Source organism: Eublepharis macularius, chromosome 5, assembly GCF_028583425.1.
Source record: "Eublepharis macularius isolate TG4126 chromosome 5, MPM_Emac_v1.0, whole genome shotgun sequence".
NCBI classification, from domain to species: Eukaryota; Metazoa; Chordata; class Lepidosauria; order Squamata; family Eublepharidae; genus Eublepharis; species Eublepharis macularius.
Window position 1 is genome coordinate 47406426 of NC_072794.1, and position 25128 is coordinate 47431553.

The window sequence follows — 25128 nt, forward strand, 5'->3', positions numbered from 1 at the left end:
AAAAAGCTGACTTGGAAGCAGCTCTTACCGGCCTAGAGCGCTTCTGCACCTCTGCAGCACCAACATCACCGCCCTTAGCCTTCTCTAATGCCTCAAGGCGTTTCAGGATTTCGAAATGGAAATTTTTCTCCCCCTCATCATCAGAGGAAGAAACCGCCACTGGAACCCTTTTAGGAGGCTGTCTCTTAGCAGGCTGCTTGCCCTTGGAAGGGCCCTTGCCTTTCTTAGAGGCCATCTAAATAGACAGTATATGTGCCCTAAGGCCCCACAGGATCAAGTATGGGATCACTCAGCACACCTGAGCCACTTCCCCAATGATGGCTGCAATGCTCCCAAAATATTAGTGAGGCCAAGAGAAAGCCGGCCTGCCCCCAGCAAAAACCACAGGGGCAAGCCTCAAAATGGCCACTGGCAAGTTAAAGAGGAGGAAGCTTTTCCCGCCCCTCGCCCTGCAGCAGTTAAGCCGGAAAGCACAAACCACCGGGGGGGGGGGGTGGCGCGGCGACAGCCCAACTGCCTGCAGAGGCAAAATGGCGGCCACGCGAAGAGAAGATGGCGTCCCCCAAGAAGGTAAAAGGGGGAAGGCCCCCGAAGGCAGCAGCCGCGGCGCAACCAGGCTGCCCGAAGCCCCCCGGGACCCGCGCCGGCCGCGTCAACTAAGAAGCGGCCAGAAAACTCCCCCCTCCTCCCCGAAGTAAAATTAAAGCCGCGGAACGTGGCGCAAACCGAGCCGCCGAGACAAGCGGCGCGACCAACGCCCACGCCGGGGCAATTGACGTTGAACGAAGCTGGCCCCAGCGCTCCAAAAAGGCTCCCGGACAAAGGAGACGGGCGGAGGGATGCGCCACCGAAAACCGCCGCTCTCCTAGCCGGGAGACGACCGCTCGTCCTCGCCCCCTTCACGGATCGCTGGGAGCGTGCAATACACGTCCTTCCCAGCCGATCTCGTGGAAGGGACTGCTGCTGGAGGGCGGAGACGCCTGCTAAGGCTCCTGTCTCCGCCCACCAGCCAAAGACCCGGATGCCCGGGAAAGCTCTGCCCCCTCCTCCAGCCGTGGGTGCAAATACCAGCACCCAGCTAAGCTGCATGCAGCAGCTGGGTAAGTGCTGTAAAGCCTCAGGTTCAACAATGCCCAGTGTAGAATGTTTATTGTGAACTGAGGCCTTTTATATATTTGTAAGCATCACCCACTAATCCCTCCACTGCTATTTTGTGGTGGATGGATTGTATAATCCAGTGCCTCCTAATGTATACACACACTGTGGTGTGGGTTCTCGGAGGTCTGGAGAGACCTGGGCTGCTTCCAACTTTTGAGCCTCCTATCCATAATAAAAAATTTAGAAAGCATGACTTGTGAAAACAAAGTAAGCCACACACAAAAGAGTGATACATAATTTTATTTTTTTTATTTAACAAAAATTTTCCCTGCCTTTTTTTTGAGGGTCCCTTTAAGCTTGAGCCCAGACCAAGTATACCCCCTACACCAAGTAGCCCCATAAGCAGTTCAGTGGAAGCTCACTCTCATACCCCATCATGTGTAGAATGTAATGCATTAGCTGGCTTTGTCTTTTAAGGATATATATTTCCTTCAGGGAAAGACTTATTGTCCGTGACATCCTTACTAAGACACTTTATGCCTCTGGCCTCTATACTCCCTCCTGCCACTAGGGTTAATCTGAAAGGATAGGATATCTTGCCATTTCATTTGCTAGCATGTCTTTTTATCCCTCTGAAGAATTTAGAAGACAAACAGAACTAATGCTGCCTTTGTCTCAAACCATGAAATACAACTGCTTGGAGTGCCTAATGTCTATTCATAGCAGTCTTAATCAGGCAGAAGTTCTTGCCAGAGAGTCTTGACTTAAGGGCCATAATTTAACATCACTATTGGTTCAAATGACTCTGGTTTGGCTAGGGTGTACCTAAAAATAAATAATAGCTCCCTTAGGAAGGTGCTACAGATCTCTGACCTCTTCGGCTAGTGATTTATCACTCTTTTCATAAATGCAAGTATCTACTGAGGTGTCTGGAATGGATCCATGTTATTGCATATGCTCACCATTTTTAAAATGCCTTAATCCTTTTTGACTGACTAGGTTTTTATACTCTGTTATAATTAGTTTTCTCATTTGGCTTCAACACATTAGTGAGATCAGTTCCTGATAGTGCAGTCCTAAACAGAGCTAATACTGTGGACTTAGAAGGGTATTAACTCTGTTTAGGATTGCATGATGAAGGGTCTATCCTTATATAGATAAATAGCATCATTTTTAACGAGTTTCTGCATGGACCCACAGGTGATCCATAGGGAAGCTAGTTAATTTTGCAGCCACACCCTTTTAGCTCTAAAACCCCTGCTTCATTTTCATGTTTCCCTTGTGTGACTTTAACTCATTTTTGTGCCATTTTGTGTTTCATCACAACAGGCAGAACAAAAAGTTTATACTCCTCAGTGGGGATGCAAATTGGCATTCAGCATTGTTCTCACCTCCATTTTATCATCACAGTTGCAACCCCGTGAGGTAGGTTAGGCTGAAAATGAGTGATTGGTCCATAATCACGTTTCCATGGCGGAGTGGGGATTCAAACCTGTCTCCCAGATTCTAGTGTGACATTCTTACCACTTTACCACACTGAAAGGGGTATATTTGTACATCCCTTGTGTTCCATCATGTGAAAATAGATTTATAAACTTCTTACATCAATCATGCAGAGGAGTTAGCCGTGTTAGTCTGTGGTAGCAAAATCAAAAAGAGTCCAGTAGCACCTTTAAGACTAACCAATTTTATTGTAGCATAAGCTTTCGAGAATCAAGTTCTCTTCGTCAGATGCATGATACAGAGTCTCTGTATCATGCATCTGACGAAGAGAACTTGATTCTTGAAAGCTTATGCTACAATAAAATTGGTTAGTCTTAAAGGTGCTATTGGACTCTTTTTGATTTTACATCAATCAGTGATTCTTAGATTTCTTAGTTTCAGAGGACCCTTTCCACATAGACTTGTTTCCTGAGAAACTCTTGCATATTGCAGAGGATTATTGAACATTGTCTATGGTTCACAAACAGTTCACATGCAGTGCTGGACAGATCAGTGGAATCACGCTATCTTCCTGTATGAGCAGAAGCACACCTGTGAACACAGTCTACATACAGGCTATACTCTCATAAAACTGTGCCAGGGAAAGATGTAAGCAGGGGCAAGAGATGGGGTCCACTATTATTTATTGTAGAGGAACCTCTTGTGACAGCAATTCGATGAAGAATTATTGGAGTAACTTTGCATAGAATATACCAATTGGTGAAAAATAATTTGTTTCCATCTTTGAGACTCCACTAGAGCAGAAAGGAAGAGTTGAATAATAAATGCCAGAATCCTTAGTTTGGTCTCAATATACAGTCAAGAATGCCAAACATTTCCTTTTCACTTATTAAAGGATCCTGCCGTACTTCATTCTATTCATAGCAAGGTCCGTCCTAATACCAAAACAATTGTAATTTAATAGTTAGGTGGGAGGTAATGAAAAAGCTCTAGTAGCAAAAGGAATGAGTAACAATAAATCTTCCATAGCTGCCTTGTCACTCAACCCTTTCAGACTCCAGGAAAGGAGTTTGAAAGCTTTTGATTTTGCAGTTCATGGCTGAACTCATTGTACTATAATTTGACATGTTTAACCTCTTAACTGATCCTAGGTATGATTCCTTGCTTCCCATCTTAGAGGGGAACTAAGGGAGACGAGTTATGTGAGTTTGTGCAAGTAAACAAATTTATGTATTGTCTTACATTCACATGCTGGCTTTCCCCCGAGCACAGCATATGTCTGCCAATTTCACAGGATTTCTGGGTGTGTGGTTGCATTTGCATTTCAGCTCGCAACTATAGAGTCATTAGCACAATGTCAGTTTTGTTCTGTTTATGCTTCTCTCTCCCATGGTGTTCGTGTCATACTTTTTATTCATGTTGAAAAGACAGTGGTGCAACTGCTCTGACTCACTTGTATTATTATCGCTTCTCTACTGTATCCTCCCAGTTCTGTTAAAAGCTGTAGCGGCCACTAACCACTTTCATTTTGTTGTCTAACATGACTTTTCTTTCCCACAATTTTTAAAATCCCTGCTATTCCATGGAATAGCTTACTTGATCACCTCCCCCCTTTCATCGGTTACCTTTCGATTAGAGATGGGCACGAACTGGAAAAAAATGAACCATGCAGTTCGTGGTTCATCATATTTCACGAACCATAAACCATGAACTTTCATGAACCTGCCCTGGTTTGTGATCCGGCTCATTTGGTTCATGAAAATGTCACATCCAGGTCAGCAAATCATCACTTCCGGGTCAGCAGAACGTCATGTCTGGGCTAGCAGAAGGTCTGCAGGAAGTCCATCCCCTGTTGCCTAGGAAACTGATTGATCGGTGCCAGGCTGTCTGCAGTGATGGACCAAAAAATGAACCAAATGAACCAGCCTAAAGTTTGTGGAGGTTCATCAGAAATGGGGTCTGATGAACTACCAGTTCGCAAACCACGAACTGGCCCAGTTCATCATGAACTTTGGTTCGTATTTCAGTTCGTGCCCATCTCTACTCTCAATTGGTTGTTGTTGGAATGAAGTTGAGAGCGTGATCAGAGACTGCATGATGCTGCTTCCTATGAGGAACCCTGGCCTCAAAAACCCTGATCTAATATCTCCTGAGAGCAAAAGTGGCAACACAAAAGGGAAGACTATATATAAAAAAGTAGGGGGGAACCTTACAGGGTGTCCAGACGCAACCCCCCAGGCTAAGAGCCACAGGCCAAGAGCACTTTGGCACTTTCCTTTAGGCTCAAGGCAAAGGCTCCTGCCTCTGGCTAGGAGGAGGTGTTTAAATTTTAATGACCTATGCCTCCTGCCTGACAATGGGCAGAGTATGGAAGTAATCACTCCAAAGCAGACGGGCCCTCCTCAATTAGGCACACTACACACAGGGAGAGATGAGTAAAAAACCTTTCCCATGTTTGTGTATGTTCTTTTGTCATATTGTCAGCTGCAGGCTGTGTTAGTGGGGAAACTAACAAGCAAGTGAGCAGGGAGGGAACTGCAAGCTCCAGTACCTGTCCAGTCCATCTGCTGCGCTGCCCTCTAGCAAAGCAACCCTGGCATGGCTGTGCATGGAGGAGTGAGTTCACGTGGTGGCAGCTGACAAAAAGCAAGCAAGCTGCCCTCCCCTTCCCATCCACATGTGCAAGACAAGGTGCAACATGGGATGCAATCTTCCAGTTTCAGAGAATCTGGGATAAAACTCGTGAGATTGAGAAATGTGTGACTGTGTGAGCAAATGCACAGAAGGCTAATAAGAAAACATGTAAGTTTGTTTACTTGCACAATCTTGCGTAACTTGTCATTTGTATTGTGTAGTTCCCCTTTTAGAAGCAGTCTCACTTGTAAAAGTGGCAGTAGTATCTGTATTCATAGATTATCGTATTTACTGGAAAACTAAGGTTCCTGAACACCTTAAATATGGACATTTGTTTCCCCAGTATCAACAAAATAGCTTGTGATATTTTCTTCAGTCACTGAACGAAATGCTAGCATTTCAAGCTGTTGTCCTTTGCATGTCTTATCAGCTTCCTTGCACTACCTTCTTAAAGCAATTCTCACCTCCAAATGAGGGAAGTTGAAAACTGCTACACAACTCAGAACAGCATGATTATTAGAGGTGGGACAGTTGTACAGTTTTGCCTCAAAACAGCAGCATCATGTTGTACACACATGATTAAAGACGTCAAAGCAAAACTGAAATTTGGTACACACCTAACACACTAATACTATGATGGTGGGAAAAGAAGAAACATTTAAGTTTCTTCCTAGAGATGGTAGGCAAAAATTATACCTTAAAATGGGTAAGGTACTTCTATATCATCCAGAAAGCTGAAGTCTGATGTACATGTAGTCCAATATATAGTGATTACTTGGAAAGTCTGAAAATATAGCGGGGGGGTACAAAGATCTAAACTAGGAACAGTAATTTTGCATTGTAGCAGAGGGTAGCATGACAACACAAAGTAAGCCAGCCCAACACATCATATAGAATATTGGTCTGTAAGGATTCTGTTTCTGTTCAAATATTCACACATCCTATGAATATGGAAGAAAAGGAGAATTTTCAGTAACAGATAAAAATGTATATCTACGTATTTGATATACTAAAATATGTAAAGATCTTGAGCCTTGAGATCTTGAGATGAATATAGAGGAATCATTCTGATGTGCTGAATTATCTGGTCATATCAGAAGGTAGAACTAATGCATTAGGAGTTCTCCATTACGATGTTTTGTTTATATCCAGACTTTTCAGAGAGAGTTGTACAGGGATGCTACAATCAATGTCCTGCTTACACTTTCCACTTCCTTTGGAACCAAGCACCCCATATATATCTAGTTTATTCACAATTTACATTGAAAGTGTTTCAAGTTTTATTAAACCACCCTCTGCTAATTTTTTTTGCCATTCTACCTCCCGTTCATGTTGTCATGGCTACATGCACCCCACTGTTGCTATGTTCCATGATTTCCTTTTTCTTTTACTTCTAAGATGCCATAGTGTCCTCATTCTAAATTTGCTTCCTCCGGTATTGCATATTCAAATCTAATAGGCTGCATGGTATCATAATGAAATTACAGGAGAGTAAAAGCAGGAAGCAATGCTTCTTTATGTACTATTGTATCAAGATTCCTCATGTGGTGTTTTAGCAATGCACAGTAATGCATGAGCACCATGGACAGGCTGATTCCGTAAGTTACCTGGAAAGTTCCGAGGGTGGGGGCTGCTGCCCTTGAGGATCACTAGTGGTTCAAGAGCAAGCTGAGCTTGTGGTGCTGAAAATACCATAGGTGCTGCTCAACTTGAAGCTGAACCAAGTTGCTCATGTGGTGCCTCCAGAATTGGAGCATTTGTATTATTTTTAAAACAATTTTCATTTCATTTATTCGATTTTTTGTCCGCTCTCCCCATGGTGGACTTACAGTGGAGTAAAAACCAGGTTAAAACACATTAAAACAGTTCATACAATGATAAAACTCAGTTCATACAACAATATTACTCAGGTGGTGGTCCCCAAAATATGCCCTGCCCCATTAACATTCAAGGGGTGGGAGGTGGAGAGAGCAGCCAGTCTAATGGAAAGCTCAGAGGGGGGGGTCACAATACCCCTCTGGACAGGAGGCTAGCAGGGAGGCACCCTACACCCCACCTCAGCCATATGCTTGGTGGAACAACTCCATCTTACAGGCCTGACGAAAGGATAGTATGTCTGGTTGGGCCTGAGTTTCTGCAGACAGAGTGTTCCACCAGGTTGGTGCCAGGACCGAAAAGACCTTGGTCCTGTTCGAGGCCAGGTGAGCCTCCTGGGGGCCGGGAATCACCAGCAGATTTTTTCCAGCTGATCAAAGCACCCTCCGGGGCATATGTAGTAAGAAGCGGTCCCGTAGATATGCTGGACCCAGTCCACTAGGGGCCTTATGGACTCAAGGATAGCTGAGCTGAAATTGAGGTGCTTTTTCGTGTGATTATTTTTGCTTCTCCGTACACACAAAAATCAACTTTTGATAGTATTTCAAAGGAAAGCTTCAAGTAGGGTTCTAAGTGCTCGCTTGTTCCTGTTCAGAGTGAAGGCAATCTTTGTGCTAAATTAGCTGTGATATCACCAAATCTAATTGTTTAATGGCATAGTAATGTCATCAAGTTTCCCATGTGATCCCCAATTGGCTGGAATCACACACCCAGCAAGAGGAACATGTAGTTTGGAAAACCTAGTGCCAAATAGTATTAGACGCCAATCAGTTCTTCAAAAGCAGTGAAATAGCTGATCCATAGGACAGAGGCTCAAGGCTCTATTTTTCTAATCTCTTAAAAGTGCTGAATGTATGGGACTCTTGTCTCTGCAACGAGGGAATGCAATGTGTGAGTCAATACAGGCAGCCGGCATACTGCACAAGAGGATTTTTTTTATCATTACTATCATTTTATCATTACTACAAACATGGTAAATTTCTCTTCTCATACACCTTCGTGCATATTGCAAGAAGGCAGAGTATAAATGAAGTAAACAGCTGAGTACTTGCTTTCTGCCTTTCAATACTGAAACTATTCATTAATTCACTCCTAGAAACTACCAAAGACTGAGCCTTAACTTATTTTTGAAATGCTGTAAGACATTTTTAGTCAAATTAGCTTCCAGTAGCTAGCAGAAAGAGAGGGGCAGTGTAAAATAATTAACATGACTTCATTACCTGTCCTGAAACCCTGTGATGAGCTATGTCTAAATAAATAATACAATCGAGTCCTTTTTCAGCCACCAAATAAAGAGCCACTTAAGTTGGAAGAAGGGTGCTTATATTGGAGGCTGGCTTCAGACTTTTCAGTGCAGGATAGATGCCACTGAATTTTTTAAAATTGCAAATTGATTTTGACATACTGCCTTTTAAAAAGTCAAGTAGCTAACTTTGAAAATAAATCATTGTTTCTGAGATACTGTTCTCCAGGAAAAGAATATTAAAGAAAAAGACGACGAAGAAGACACTATATAATTAGAATTAACCAAAGTATGAATGCACTTTTATTGATTATATTTGAGTTTTACATAATTCCATCTCATCCAGTTGGTCCTGCATTTCTTGGCCCTTTGATCCTGATTTTTGCCATTTTCATCGCCTGCTTCATGAAGTCTCACTACCTCATCAGACTGAGTTCTAGTCCATGAAAAATTGTGCTGGATTTTAAAAAAAAGTTTTAGTTTTTAAAGTGCCACAAGACTTTTTTCATCTCAGCTATTGCTTACCTCAGGTCCCATGAGAGCAGACTCATATACCTCTCTACCTGAATGAATACCATAAGCAGATTTTAGCCCCCTGTCATGTTTTGACAACTAGAAGAGTTCACAATGTATTTTTTCTGCTATGTTAGTAGAATGGGACTCAAGACAAAACTGCTGATTGGTTTGAAGCCAAGAACACTGTAACATATCATCTCTATTTTGTGTCACGGTTAGCTATGGAAGCAATCATCCCAGACACTGTATTTCTCTGCCAGTTGTTCCCCCTCCCGCCCCCTCTCTCTGTGAGAGAGGATTTACCAGTGTTGATTTTCTGTGATACTCACAGTCATCGTGATACTCGCAGTGAAGGGAAAGCAGAAAATGATGGAAGAGTTGGCAATATCAGACTCGTTGTCTGAGTAAATTAAAAGCATCAACTGTCTGATGGAATCATAGAATTGTCTGTCATCCACTTCTTACCTGGAAAGCAGAAGCAGCTACAAGCACACACAATACCTAGATCAACTTGAACAATGTGAATGGCTTCATGTCACTTCCACCTCTATTTTTATTGCTAATGCGAACATGTCTATGGTGACCTCACATAAAAAATTAACCAGAAGTAAGCAAACAAGCCATGAATAGTCTCTTTTATTTTTGTAGATACTTATACTCCTCTTTTATCTCCAATAGGGACCTGAAGAGGTTTACAACTCTGTTCTCCTCCTCTTCCATTTCATCCTCCTAACAATAGGCTTATGAGGTAGGCAAGGCTGAGAGACAGTGACTGACCCAAGCTCACACAGTAAGCTTCCATAGCAGAGCAGGGATTCCAGCCTGGGTCATTCAGATCCTAGCCACTACACCACAATGATCCATTTGTTTGTACATATGGATGGATTTATTTATTTATTTTCTTCATTTATACCTCCATCTTTCTCTCGATGGAGATCTCCTCCATTTTATCCTCATGACAACCCTGTGAGGTAGCTTAGGTTTATGTAACAGCAAGCTTCTATTTTATTCAGGATTTGAACCTGGGTCTATCTAGTCCAACATTCTAACCACGATACCATATTGTCTGTCTGGACTTTAAATGGTACTTGGGGTACCCGGGATAGACAAGCAAGCCTTAGACCACTGGCACAAGGCACAAGTGCAAGGCATGAGAGTTATCGCCAAGCAGCAGTTCAGCAGCAGCTACTACTTCCATTGCTTCTACTGTTTTTTATGGTAGCCACAGTGGCCAATATGTCAGATAACCCTTTGGCCTCCTTCCACAACTTATTGCCCAGAATAAGGGAGAGCAGCAGACCTGGGAACTTTATAGCAGGCACTAGCACAGGTTTGGCTCTTTTGTAACCTGTGATTCCAGAGCTGAGACCATTCTATGGATAGGATCTTGGATGGAACTGTAGGAGTTCCCTCCTTTTACTAGCAGCCTTAGTGCTATGAAGTAGAGGACCCATGTCTGACTTGAAGAGCTCCCAGTTCAAGCCCAGCTTTTTACTAGGCAATTTCTAGCATTACTTGTTGAAAGCCTCAAAGTCATTAAAAGCAGACATGCTTTTTTGTTAATAGAAAAGTCATGGTGTGCTTTGCTAACTACGAGCATTAAACACAAGAAGCATGTTGGGCAGGCAGCCTTCCAAACTGAAAATAAGGCATATAATTTCACTTAGATCTGTTTAGGCTCTTTTCTGTTGAATGAGATTTAGATGTTGCACATTTGAGGAAGGAATGGTATGAAAAAATGTATTTACTATTATTGTCTGGATGCACAAGGTCTGGCTATCGTGGTTGTTGATGAAGGTATGTTCTTTAAGTAAGTTGTTATTTAACAGCTGTCCCATCCTTAGTTTTTATGGCCTAATAGTGAGATCTGGCCTTGATTATTTGAGACTTATTTACATTTATTCTGCCAGAATACTGTATCATATTTGTTACAATCCATGAAAAAGAACCTCAAGTACACTGTAATAATTACTTGAATCTCTGTATCTACAAAGGATGGCAACCCACTTACAAATGGATGGATTTTAAAATATGAAGTTACTGTTTTTAAAGAAACAAACACTACTCCAGCTTCTTTCTTGAAGTTTAGGAAGGTTCACACCAACATAGGTTGCCAGATTTCAGGGTTTGAGCTAAGGCCTCCCTGGCAACCGCTGGGAGGTCAGGCGGAGGGCACTGGAGGGGAACAGGCACTTAGTTGGAGAGTCCTGCACGCACACTCCTGCCCTTCATACAATGATGTAACTTCTAGAAGTGACATAATTACACAGGGGGCAGGAGACCGAAAGCACTTCATGCCGCAGCCAATTCTTTTTTGTTGCATTTGGGTCTGATTCTTAAATAATTGCACCGTACATGATGCTGTACTTTCAGTGTAACCAAAAGCAATGCCATTGCACAAGGTGTAGAGGTGCACGTGTGGCCATTTGCCCGGGCTGGCTGCCTGTAGTGGGATATCACTGGGCAGCCTGCCTCCTCCCACCAATCACTAGTGATCTTGGGTGGAGGATCAAACCACTGGAAATTTGCCTGCCACAGAGGGGCACCTAGCAAGCCTAATCTGACCTGATGTTTCAAAGTTTTAATTTCCTTCTCATAGTTTCAAGGCAAAGGTATAAAATCTCTGGATGAAGGCCAAAAGAAAGGGAGCAGATTGTTTTTCTCAGGACTCATCATTATGCTTCCTTACCATTCAAAGTTTAATAAAACACATCAAAGTTTAATAAAGTACATACAAGAATATGTCTAATAGATGTTGGAAATGTGGAAAACATACAGGAACATTTTATCACATGTGGTGGACTTGTCAAGATATACATACATTTTGGGTAATGGCACATACAATGGTCCAAACAATTCTACAGATACCAGTACCTTTTAAACCTGAGTTGTTTTTGTTGAATTGCATTCCAGATGAATTTAGTAAGGATCCGGAATATGTTATAATAAGGAGTAAGGATACTGTAGTAAGTATATGTTAGTAAGGATCAGAAATATGTTACATGCAGTAACGGCAGCTAGAATTCTATTAGCATATTATTGGAAATGTCAAATAATGCCTACTCAAGAAGAACTAGCGGTGAAGGTTATGGAGAGTGCAGAAATGGACAAATTGACCTCAATATTGAAAGGGCAAATGGAAGAGGACTTCCATTCTATGATTGGGTTAAAAATAAGCACAAAAACATGAGTATATTAAGGATATAAAGGCTCGAATATAATTTGATTTTTTCCCTTTTTAAAATTTTAAAATTTTAGTGTATAAACTATACACTATAACATAATAAACAATAAACATAGAGAATAAGAAAAAACACCAATTCTAAACATGACACACTAACAATACATACATTTATATAATTCTGTTAAAGAATATAATTTGTTTTAATCATCACAGTCTACCTGTTTGTAGTATCAAGTAATCTTGCAAGCAGACTATTTAGCACGTTTGTTGATTTCCCCCTCCTATCCCCCCTTTCCCCTTCCCATGCCCCTCCCTGTCCTGACCCTGTTAAAATTCAATTTTATATATATATATATAAAACCCCAAAGTTTAATAAAGTACATCGTACACCGAAAGTGCTAAAAACCCACATGGCTTGAACTTTTGCTAATAACTTTGACTCTTCAACCTCCATGCCTAACATGCTACACTGCCAAACTTTATTCTCTGCCCTGCCAGGCATTACTAAAGCCTGACCAACTCTCCAGTTTATTCCTGCACTACCATGCACCAATTCCTGTCCTAAGACCCAAGCCTCAGCAGGCAGATAGTGCATCTATCCCCCAGAAACCTGTGAGATCTATTTTACCTTAGGATCCTCTGGGAAAGCTACACATACATCCTGAACCTGCATCCTGGTTCTTCATCATTTGTTCCTGTAAAACAAACATGCCATAATTTCCCAAGGATGCAGTGAACTAAATTCTTCACACAATGTTCACAAAAATAATTTAGTGAATTTGAAAGTAATATACAAGAGTGAACCACTCTTGTATATTACTTTCAAATTCACTGAATTATTTTTGTGAACATTGTGTGAAGAATTTAGTTCACTGCATCAGTGCTCATTTGTGTTTTTTGGCAAGTTTGGGTGGGTGAGCATCTTTGATAGCCTCTTTTGGTTTGAATAATTTCCCAAGGAGCAGTTTTAGGGCAGAAAGTGTCATGGATGACACATAATAGAGTGAGTTTTTAAGTTGAAGATTGTATGGGAAGGACAGGTACGCAGCTCTTATTCTGAAGTTTTGCAGGCAGTTTTCAAGTCAATTTCCACAGCTTATAAGTGCTAAAAAAAGTTTCAAACCACCACAATCCTGCATTTTTTTAAAAAAAAATCTTAAAGGTAGTCTGTATGAACATCTTGGGAAACTAAATATGACCACTGTCTTCACTGTTGCCTTGTGAATGGCCTTGGTGAACTGAAGAACAGGTTGACTTTGGTAATTGACGTTTAAGTGGGACTGGCAAAGTCCTTTCAATCCTCAGGGTTATCCAAAGGCACTTTGATTGTGATCTTTCTGGAAAAGGTCAGACCAGGTTTCAGGGAGATCACAGCACAGCAAGGGAAAACACAATAGCAGGAAAAATACCCATATGACATGGGTAAGATAAGATAGAACAAACTATCAATGGAACCAGACACGGTATATTCTGGTTACTCTTGTACAAAACACTGTTCTATGACACACTATTCAGGCTGAAGATTTGCAGGCTACAGCATTTAATAACATCAGTGGTTTAACATCATTGGGAACTGGTTGAACATATGGCACTATTCTCCTTAGGAGTGTCAGGTCCCCTTACCCTCCCAGCTGGTGGGAGATCCAGCACTTACCTCTTAGATATCCTCATGCACACTTCCAGTGCACGATAATGTCACTTCCGGGAGTGATGTCATCATGCAGGCCCCAGGAGTGCTCCCATGATTTGTTTGGGGCCCAAACAGACTCCCAGGGTCTGTGTGATGACATCACTCCTGGGAGTGACGTTGTCCCGCCATGCTGGGAACATGCCCTGCGAGGCTGGTTCCCGTGACTTTTCCCTCCACCAGTCAGGTGAGTGGTGGCAGACGGTGGAGGCTGGGAATGGCCCCCACCCCCACCAGAATTAAACTGGCAACTCTAATTCTCCTACTTCTGGAATCCCTTAGCCCTGAAACCATTCTTCAGTACTTCATGGTAGATGTATGTTTTATTAATAGCTATGTGGAATGTGCATCTATTCATGTTACAAAATGATGCTGGTATAATTCTAGTGCTCTAACTTAAATTTTTTAAAAAATCAGACATATAAGGTTTATGGTACCACAGTCAAAGGTAGAGTATAATTGTCAGTATTCAAGAGATTTTGTTTAAAGTTGCCAGTGTGGTGCCCATGAGTGCCATGGCTCCCACCAACACCTTTCCTGGTGCCTGCCAAGTGTTTTTAGAAAGTGTGTGGCTTTTACCCAGCAAAGCTTCTGTTTGGCTATTCAAGATCTGATTGGCTGTGCAGATTAAAATGACATCGTTTTGGCAGCAGCTGCTACTAAAGAATTACTTTTATTCTGTCTCTCACTATTCTTTCCTAGTGTATTTTTAAACATTACTCCTCTTGTCCCCTGTACTTGGACTTCCTCTGTATATGTGTGTGGCTCTGCCTTCCATGGTAACTATTTGTGGTTACACCTACCACACTGTGTCAGAATTACAAAGTCACCCACAGGCTCAAAACATTTGGGGGCTAGGGATTTAGGAAACAGAATGGCCTGTAGATAGGGCTGCCAATTCCAAGCGGGAAAATTCCTGGAGATTTTGGGGGGTAGAGCCTGGAGAGGATGGGATTTGGGAAGAGTTGAGACCTCAGCAGAGTATAATTCCATAGAGTCTACCCTCCAAAGCAGCCATTTCTCTGGGGGAACTGATCTCTGTGGCCTGGAGATTATTTGTATTTCTGGGAGATCTCCAGCTACCACCTGGAAGTTGGCAACCCTTTCTGTAGGCCTCAAGAGGTTGAACGGAGGCCCTTCCCCTCCCCAAACCCCACCCTCTATTGGCTCCACCCCCCAAATCTCCAGGAATTTCCTAATCCAGATCTGGCTACTGTAGTTTGGCCTATGTGACAGAGATTGCCTACCCCTCTGTTAGAGGCATATATTTTGCATTCCTTTGTCTGATGGTATAAAAAGTCTTATAAGAAGCAGTATGCTAAACTGTAGACATGTGTGAGTTATTTTGCATTCTATATAAATGTATAAGAGAAGGAAAATATAACAGAAGCATTAAGTCATTCTCATCTATGGCAAAAGGATCACTTTCTTTCCCAATATAACACACTGCAATAAAGAAGCTTTGTATTTATATAAGAGGAGGCATGCTATAGCTATTAGAAGTCTGTCATCCCAATACTAAAGGTTTGTGCAGCTGTACGTGTAATGTATCTGCAGCACTGCTTGTGTGACTCAGAAAGAGTGAAGTCCTGGCCAACTCCATCCAAGCACTTATGTCCCGATATTGCAAGTCTTAGAACTATTATGTTCTTATAAAAAAAATAAAATGAGAGAATTCTTTCTCAAACACTTCTGAATCTACTAGTAGGATTGCCAGTAGGGTTTTCAGAGTCCGAGTGGAAGCTGGAAATCTCCTGGAATTACAATTGATCTTCACACTACAGAGCACCAGTTTGGTCTAGTAGTTAAGAGCAGTGGGACTCTAATCTGGAGAACCAGGTTTGATTCCCCACTCCTCCACTTGAAGCCAGCTGAGTGACCTTGGGTCAGTCACAGCTCTCTGGAGCTCTCTCAGACTCACCCACCTCACAGGGTGATTATTGCTGTGGGGATAATAATAACATACTTTGTAAAGTGCTCCGAATGGGTGTTAAGTTGCCCTGAAGGGCAGTATATAAATCAAATGTTGTTATTATCAGTTCCTGTGGAGAAAATGATGTACACTATGGCATTCTACCCTGTTGGTCCCTCCGTTTCCCAAACTCTGCCCTCAGCAGGCTCCACCCTCAAATTTCCAGGTATTTCCCACCCCAGAACTGGCAACCCTAGCTACTGTTTTCTTTTCTTCCCCTTGACCAAAAGAGTTGTTTTCATCTAAATGATATCACCCTTTTGACTTGATTCCCTCAGAATTTACTACTACCCACAGCAAGGCTTCTTTCCTCTTACTCAGTTCTCTCATGAGTCTCTCCTAATTCCATGGTTGGGCTTGTTGCCTGAGATGTCTTGATCAGCTTTCAGTGATAAATCGTTTTTGTTTTGTGATTCTTACAGAAGTTCAGGTGGAACGGATTTTTTTTCCCTTATGTTCATTCTGAAAGCTGGCCAAAATGGAAAAAGTAAGTAGGAATCTTTCCATGGAAAGTAACAGACTTTGGATCAGGCCTTCTAACTTTTATCCATATTTTCCCAGCTCTGTGTGGGTTTCTTTCTCCCCCTCCCCAGGATGTTTGCCATATGTCTAATCACCACCCAGCTGAAATCTTAGTCCCTCTGAAATGGCTATGTGTTTACTGGGTGGGAGAAAACAGCTTTTGGGGCCATGGTACCCTCTACTCCTAAAGGGTAGTATGACCTTTTGGCCTTTGGGTCTCTGCCTGTTTAGTTGCAATGTTAAGTAAACCAGTGGAGAGTTTAAAGAACCAGCTGTCTCCATTCTTCCTCCCTCTCTGCCAAACAAACCATCTAAATACCAAGAGCAAAAACAATAACACTTGTAACAGGTGTTGCATGTGGCAATTTGGAGCGCACAGAACAAATACTGCTTTAAGTGTTGGTCATGAACAGCAAACATATAATGAGCAATGCAACTTGGGCTTTATGGGCGGGGGGAATCATTCATAAAGTTGATATATGGAATCATGCTGGGATTTTGCAATGGTCCAGAAAAACAGGCATCATGCAATAGCTATTTTAATTCTCCAGAGCTATTATTCAAAAAATCTATTCTGCAGTTTGTCAGAGTTCGGCTTTGCTTAGATTTGCTCAGAATTGCATATATACTGAAATTCTGCTACTGGGATATAGTGGTTCCTGCTTTTGGAGACTACCAGAGGAATTTTTAAAAAAGATTTTTTTAAAAGAAAAACTAGGGGATGGGCATTACAGATATACATTTTTGCTTAGAACCTAGAACCACAGAATATACTGACACGTTGTTGGAGACATTGGCCAAATCTACACGTCTCAAGTTTTCTGCTTTTTTCCCACCCATTATTCGCTTCTTGGAGGGCTGTTCACATACTCTTACCTTAATCCTGCCATTCTCTCGTGTCTTTCGCGTTGCGCCTCAGATGAATTTGTCATGCGTTCAAATGCTTCTCTTGTGCGGTTCTCACACAATGTGTATGAATGTGGAAAAATAGAAGCATTTCACAAGGAGACCGCCCCCTTCAAACCACCCCACTTCTGTGTTTGAAGCCTTTCTGGAACACCTTCCCTCTTTGCCGTGCAATTATCAAGCTTTTCCACTCTCTCCGCAGCATGCCTGCCTGCCCGCCCTTCCCTCCCCCCTTTTTAAAGGGGACTTTCCCAACATTGTTGCACAATCCCAGCCATAAATCTTAATCGGGGTGCTCCAAAATCCCCACGGAGACATCAAGGGGTGGCGTCATTTCCATTTCCGTGTCATTTTTAGGATGCCGAACAGTTGGAAATATCAGCGGCTGTTAAAAAAAAAAAATTAACTGTTGAAATTACCGTTATAGCAGAAACCCGTCATTCTAACATTACATTCAAGTGTCAAATAATTAGTCTGCCCGTTTGGAGAGTATGGATCACCCCCACCTTAAATATCAGTTCAAATTAGCCTGCCAGAATAATGGTCCAATGGATTTCAAATAAGAAGGGGATAGAATAACATTAACCAATCACAGGCATCATAGGGGTGTGGCCTCGCCACAGCAATTTAGCAAAAAAAACACTATAGCGGAAATCTGATGAAAAAATGAAAAAAAAATGAACGTGATGTCGTCATCAGTGACGTCGGATCTAAACCGGCCCCGTATTGTTCGATTCTACCAGGGATGCGGATGAAGTATAGCGCGAGGCAGCAGCAGTAAGAGAAGGGATGTGAACACAGATTGGGACATTGCGGGATAGAATCCAGCACGATTAATGCACATGAAAAGCGGAAGGTAGGGAAGTATGGATTTGGCCTAGGGCTGGTGAAGAAATTTTCCAAGCAGTGAGCAAAGCTACTAAGATCTGTTGAGAACCAGTGAGTTCCAACTGGTTCATAATGCAAGGTTGAGTTCATAACACAAGGCCCCAATTTTGAGTTGAATCCTAACCTTGGCAATTTTAGGCCAAATAGGGGTCACTTCTACTTTTGGCTAGCCCTTTTTGCAAGTTTTTGCTTCCCTTCAAGAGCAACAAAATCTTACTGTTGCAAAACTTTATCTAGCACTGGAGGAGACCTTATTAAACAGGATGACTGATTTGCAATTAGAAATCCAGTTTTGCCTAGATATAGTTTCCCGCTGCTGCTATTAGACTGACCTCAAGATTCAGTTTGGAAGGCTGAAATTTTTTAAATTTCCATCAGAAAATTACAAAAAATGATAGTGCAAGATTATGGTTGCTAGGTCCTTATACCCTCCCAGTGGGAGGGAGGACCTGTCACTTACCTCATGCTTCCCTGTAGTCTTTCCGGTGCTTACGTGATGATGTTACTTCCAGAAATTGACATCATCACACTGGCCACATGCATCACGAGAAGCAAATTCAGCCCATTTGGGGACAAACTTGGCCACAGTGAAGCACTGAAGCATGCCTGCAGCTGGCATGACATTACCACATCCCACTGGGAGTGCCCCCAGTGCGCACTTCCCTGAGTTGGAAATTGCTGGGTGGGGGGAGGTTTGCAACCTCCCGCTGATTGCCAGTGATCGGTGAGCAATGGGGCAAACCCCCAGGAAATTGCCGGCCATAGGGAAGCCTATGCAAGATGGGGACAGGAACGGCAACAGAGATAGATCTAACCTGCGATTTTAAACATCTCTCCCTATGGCTAGTTATTTCTACATAAAGTTTCCAACCTCCAACTGGAGTCTAAATATCTGCTGGAAATACAACTGATTTCTAGACTATAGAGATCAGTTCTTTTGGAGAAAATGGGCGTTTTGCAGGGTGGACTGTATGGCTTTATACTAGGGTTGTAGTTCTGCTAACTCCCTGGTTGGAGCAGGGGATCCCCTGCCTGCTACTGCTTCAAGTGGCAGTAGGGGAAAAATAAGCTCACTCTGCTTTCCCATGTCCTCACCCTACCCCTCCTACCAGTTGCCAGATCTAACTTGGCAACCTGCAGGAAATTAGGGTGGTGGTGATGAGGAGATGGGAGGGTGGCTGTCAGTGATGATGTCATGTCATGTCCAGAAAACCTCCAACGGTGATTACATGCTGTAGGCCCAATGGACATTTTTAAATTTTATTTTTCTCCCACCACCATTCAGAGCAGTGGCAGGAAATGAGCTGGGGGTGGGGATCCCCTGTCCTCATCAGTGACCTGGGCCGTTTCCACACTACTCACCTTCTGCCGGAACGGGGTGCAACGTCACGAAAAAAACACGGAAGATAGCATCTTCTCATGCGAGTTTTGCACAACGTTGTGCAAAACTTGCACGAGAAGATGCTCTCTTCTGCAGTTTTTTGTGATGTTGCGCCCCGTTCCGGAAGAAGGTGAGTAGTGTGGAAACAGCCCTGGTAACCCCTACTTTAAGTCCCTCACATCACCAAATCCTGCCTAGTTTCTACCCCCCAAATTTCCATAGCTGAATTTCCATAGATTCATAATGTGCCAGTAGCATCTGGATGCAAGAGCTATATAAGAGGGACAGCAAAGCTAGTTCAAGTGTGTAAAAGCAGGATTTTCATCACTTAACATATTCTCCTGTCTATGCATTGAAGGAGGGCAGCATTGATTGTTTTTATAAAACATGTTTCATACCTGCAAAAAGAAAATGCCCAGTTTTAGACTTTTCTAGTAACCAGGTTAACTAGAACTATTTGTGTTTCAAATTTCAGCTTTCCATCTGTGTTGGAAGTACCTAAACAATGCTGATATTTATGTGAGTCAGTGATTTAATAGTTACTCTCAGGAGGAGCCATTTTCAGATGCGACATCCACATTTACTGGAAGCCTGGCAATTGTATCTGTTGGGGACATGCACTGCCCATAATGCTCCCAAAATATATGGTTACCATGTTGTCTGAACAGGAGAAAGTGTGTGTGTTTTTAATGTACCATGCAGTACATGTACAGAAGCCGGTTTGCACAAACTGAAGCTGTATGTGCAAGCAAAGTCTGTGCATTGTCCTGGTTCAGACAAAATGGCAAGTGTGTATATTGGAATTATCTATGCATCTATATATAGGTGTAATATCTGAAAAGTCTCTGATAACATTATAAGCAGTAGGCAGTTATAGTGTGCAGATGTCATCAATAAATGTGCACCCTTTTTTTAAAGCTTCCCTTTGATTTTCCAGTATCCTTTTTTTTCTTTATGATTGCGATGTGTTGCTGCCAGAAGTGTACATAATGATATGACTGTGATATGCTAAATTCTGCCTTTGTGCATCAAAATGACTATGTTATGCCTCAGGATGTTGTGTTTGAATGGTTAGGTCAGGCTGGTAATCCATAATTGTGGAGTTTGATAATGTTTGCTTTGGCTGTGTAAAAAGAGCGCTATCAAAGTGCTGTAATGACCAACTTGCCACATTTGGCACCACCAGCCACACTTATATATGAAGCATAGGTTGAATGGATGGTCAAATACAATCAGCCCTTCTGAAAAAAGGGACCACTGTATACAGCCTGAAAGAATTATTGGTTGTAAAGCAGTCTGGGCTGACGATAATGTAAACTCAGCCAGCCTGAGCTGAGGGAGCCATTTCTTTGGCTCCATAACAGAACTCTTGTTTCAGAAGCGAGAGAGACCCTGGGTTGAGCCAGAGCAGCACTCAAATGAATTAACTGTGTGTCAGTCTTCGAGTCCATTCTCCATGAGGTGTTTTATGAGGCCTGCCAATACACACACACATATATAATTGTTACATCCATTTAAACTACAGAAAGTAAGTGGGGAAGGTAAACAGCGTGTTAGTTTATTGACACCATTTAAAGATAAAGATGGTTTTTCTTTTTTTAAAAAATACTGTCTAAAAAAGTAGAATTTCCTTTATGCGAATGGGAATGCCAAAATACTATCAGCCTATTTTTAAGTAAATTAGTTTATCTGTACCTTGACAGACTGATGCTAATGTTAACAATTATTCCTCCTCCAGTCATATTTCTCTCTAAAAAGCTTTTTATATCAACAGAAAATCATTTTCATCCTTTTTATTCATGGTATTAAACAGTTTTTATGAATTACTCCTTAGTGGAATAAAACATTGATTCTAAAACAAGGTGAAAAGAGAAGCAGGGATGAAAAGACTAATTTGTCATTAGTCTGAAAGTCTGAGTCCTATGTCATTCAACTTCTTTATTGTTTATTGTAGACACCCATAAACATATTTTAAAATAAATTGGCCTATGTTTTCTCGAAGAACTACTGTTCTGACAGCTATCTCAGCAGATTTTACCTGTCGCATGAAATTACGCTGTCTGAAAGGCTCCTTCATGACTCTTTACAGATAAAATATATTCCCTCATCCAGCAGTGAGTTGTTCCTGAGAAAATAGGCTTCCATATACACAGCCAATATAGATCCTATGGTTGTCTGCACTGTATGCGTTATATGCCATCAAGTCACTTCCAGCATATGACCCTATGACTGAAAGACCTATCATTAACAGCCATGCTCAGGTCTTGCAAACTGGAGGACATGTCTTCCTTTATTGAGTCAAGCCCTCTCATTTGGGGTCTTCTCCTTTTCCTACTTCCTTCAACTTTTTCTAGCATTATTGGCTTTTCCAGAGAGTCTTGTCTTCTCATGATGTGACCAAAGTACGATAGCCTCAGTTTTGTCATTTTAGCTTCTAGGAAGAATTCAGGCTTGATTTGATCTAGAATCTACTCATTTGTGGTTTTGGCCATCTATCTGCAAAACTCTCTTTCAACACCACATTTCAAATGAATCAATTTTCTTCCTATCAGCTTTCTTCACTGTCCAACTTACCATCTGTACATAGTAATGGGGAATGCCATCGTTTGGATTATTTTGATCTTGGTTCCCAAAGAGACGTTCTTATTCCTTAAGGATCTTTTCTCATTCCCTTACAGCTACACTTCCAAGTCTCAGTCTTCTTCTGATTTCTTGGTTGCAATCTCACTTTTGGTTGGTGATTGAGACAAGGAATAGAAAATCTTTAACAATTTCAATATCCTCATTTTCAACTTTAAAATTGAGTAATCCCATCAGTAGTCATTACTTTTGTCTTCTTGGCATTCAGCTGTAATCCTGCTTTAGCACTTTCTCCTTTAATCTTCATCAGTAGTCATTTCAAGTCTTCACTATTTTTTTGCCAGAGATGTGGTGTCATCTGCATATCTCAAATTGTTAATGCCAGCTATAGGTTGTGAAATTGTAGGTGAAGCCTGGGGAGGGTGGGGTTTGGGGAGGGGAGAAACCTTAGTGGGGTATAATGCCATAGAGTCCACTCTCCAAAGCAGCCATTTTTTCCAGGGGAACTGATCTCTCTAGTCTGGGTGTGTAATTGCGGGAGCTCTCCAGGCCGCACCTGGAGACTAGCAACCATAGTAGAGGCATACCTGTAATGCAGGATTGAAAGATACCTCCTGGTAACTAGTGGAGGCAGGGGGAGACCACTGGAGGTGGGTGATGGGAGTTACCTGCTGCCACAGGCCCTTGCTGATGATGTCATGTTGCTGGTAATGGAACAACATCACTTCCAATGTCAGCACACTGAACTGTTCCGGTTTGGGGGCACAACCTCTATGGTTTTGGTCTGAAACCATATTTTCTGCACTGATGAATCTGACATCATTTCTGGGTACAAAGGAAATGATGTCATTATGTAGTTGCCCCCATTTCCGCCCTCCCCACTATTTCTCCCTTTCTTCCTCTATTTTCTTACTACCAGCCAGGTAAATGGTGGCAGTGGGCAGTGGCTGGGGGCAGAGGAGCCCCCTCCTCCAACAGGGCCCTGGCAACCCAGCTGAGATGTAATTTTCACAGAGACTCCGCTGTATCTACTGTGTGCATCTTTTGATGCAGATAAGAATATGAATCCTCACAAAGATCAATAGTTATTACTTACAATGTGCTGCATTTGACTAAGGCTGAACTGAACATACTATTACAACACATTTTAAATCAAATGACATCTTATGTATGCTCTTGAACTGGAGAGTGGAAAGCAGAAGTTGGAGAGAACATTAAATATGAAAACCATACTTTCAGATAATTCCCTGAACTGGGAAGGGAGGAATATGTTAGGCTAGATTTGTGCTCCCATATTCGAGTGTTGCTGTAGATAACATAACCCTTCCGAGTTATAATTTAAATAATAAATGTGTGGGCAGGAGAATGGGGGAAGGAAGGCTAGAATGCAGGCTGGGAACGCAGGCACATGCGCCCGTGTCCCTGAACAATGATGTCATTTCTAGCCTGAACTGGAAAAACCAGGGCTGAGTCAGTAAAATCTCTATGTTTGGAGCCGATTTTTACTGAATTGGCCCTGGAGCAACCCTGGAGTCATGCCAAAAATGACATCACTGGACCTGGATGCTGGTGCACATGCTTTGCACCAGTCAGCCTCAGTCCCCACATTCTTTCTCCAATTTTTAGGTTGGGGGGATCTGGCAACCCTGGGAGGGGGGAAAGGATTGTATATGGGTGTTTCGTCATGCATCACAAAAGGAATGCTTTCTCTGTCCAAAGAAGCAGATCCGTTTATGGAAGGGAATCTTTACCAAGTGCCATTTTATCCTGGCTCTTAAATTAAGAATTAAGGCCCAAACATTGAGTCTCAGAACTTTCCTTAGATGCTGTGACCAAACGAAGATTTGGACTGCATGCCACAACCTACTAACAACAACTATGCAATTTTTATGTTACAAAGGGATCGTCTGGAAGTGCTCAGTCTTGCTGAGCCAGCACAGAAAGGCTGAAACACATGGGCCATTATATTCATGCAAAATTATCTATTGTTACATCACATTGATTTCAGAGAATTGTTCTCTTTCTGCTGCACATTGTGCCCTTTCTACAGGGATGCTGGCCATACGGTCCAGAGTGACATTGAATTTCTCCACATCAGCTATAATTTTTAGGACTTTTTACTATGTGGATCATTCTCATTTCATTTTCATTAGCTTTGTTATACAGAAGTTTACATGAACAGGATTGACAGGTTGATAACTTTTTCTGATTCTTCGGATAATGATATATAGCCATTTGTAGTTGCTTGTGGTCCCTAACCATCCCCACTCCTTCAGATCAAAACAGATCTTACAGACCTGAGGCTAGGTACCGTCTGCACATTATTTCCAGTTTGTTCCAGGATCAGCTGTCCTCTGCTTTCAATTCAGCTCTGTTTCCAGAATCCTTACTTCTTGTAAACTCTTTCAGCCACCTTCAGGGACTCTCTCTAGCAGTCTTGCTTACCTCAGTCCAGTTCTCATCTTCTCTCAGCCTCTTTTTATAATGAGGCATGTTTCTGGGCCTTCTGCATTGGTTTCCCCCAGATCCCAGGCGGGAATGCTTCTCCAAAAACAAACCTTCAGGTTGCTTTCTTGCCCTTTTCTGACTCCCCATGGCTTCCTGAGAAGACCTGACCAAGTCCTGACTAGAGATGGGCATGAACCGCATTACGAGCATCAAAAACCCACGAAAATGGTGATCGCGCGATCATGACCCGGCGGATCGTGATCGTCCACAGTGAATGATCCAGCGGTCAGGAGAGGCCTGGATTGTGGCGTTCGGCTTGGTTCGGGAATCCAGACACTCAGGCGCCAGCAATCTATTCCCCTGGCAACAGAGCCAGGGGAATGCCTGAGCTCTGTCTGCCCTCCTTCTGTTGCCCTGGAAACCCAAATGAAAGCCCAGCTTTCCTTGATCAGCAGGGCTTCCTTCCAACCATGGAGCTGCAAAGCAGTTACAGGTTGGGAGAAGACACCCAGGGGACGGAGGGGAAGGGGGCGTTCTGTAGCCATGGGCACTCCAATCTCATCCCTGCAAACCCTGATAGGCAGCTCTGACGGCCAAACACATACCTCCTGTGTTGCTGAATGGGACCCATGCTTATAAATAGCCATGGGCTCCTAGGCTGGGTTTCACTTTCTGCTAGCAGTGGAGGGGGACAGAGCTCTTGCATGCCACTTGCTAGCCTTTGGGGAGAGAGACTGAGAGAGACCCCCCA

The 25128-nt window shown here is 42.5% G+C and overlaps 1 protein-coding gene across 1 annotated transcript in view; it reads left to right on the forward strand.

Moving 5' to 3' along the window:
- The first annotated feature begins 530 nt into the window (after nucleotides 1-530).
- The window catches only part of COL11A1 (collagen type XI alpha 1 chain), a 368205-nt gene continuing 343607 nt past the window's right edge, over nucleotides 531-25128 (forward strand). Inside the window, exon 1 of the mRNA XM_054980352.1 lies at nucleotides 531-570. Within this exon, the coding sequence (XP_054836327.1) occupies nucleotides 531-570 (40 nt within the window). The remainder of the gene's footprint in view (nucleotides 571-25128) is intronic.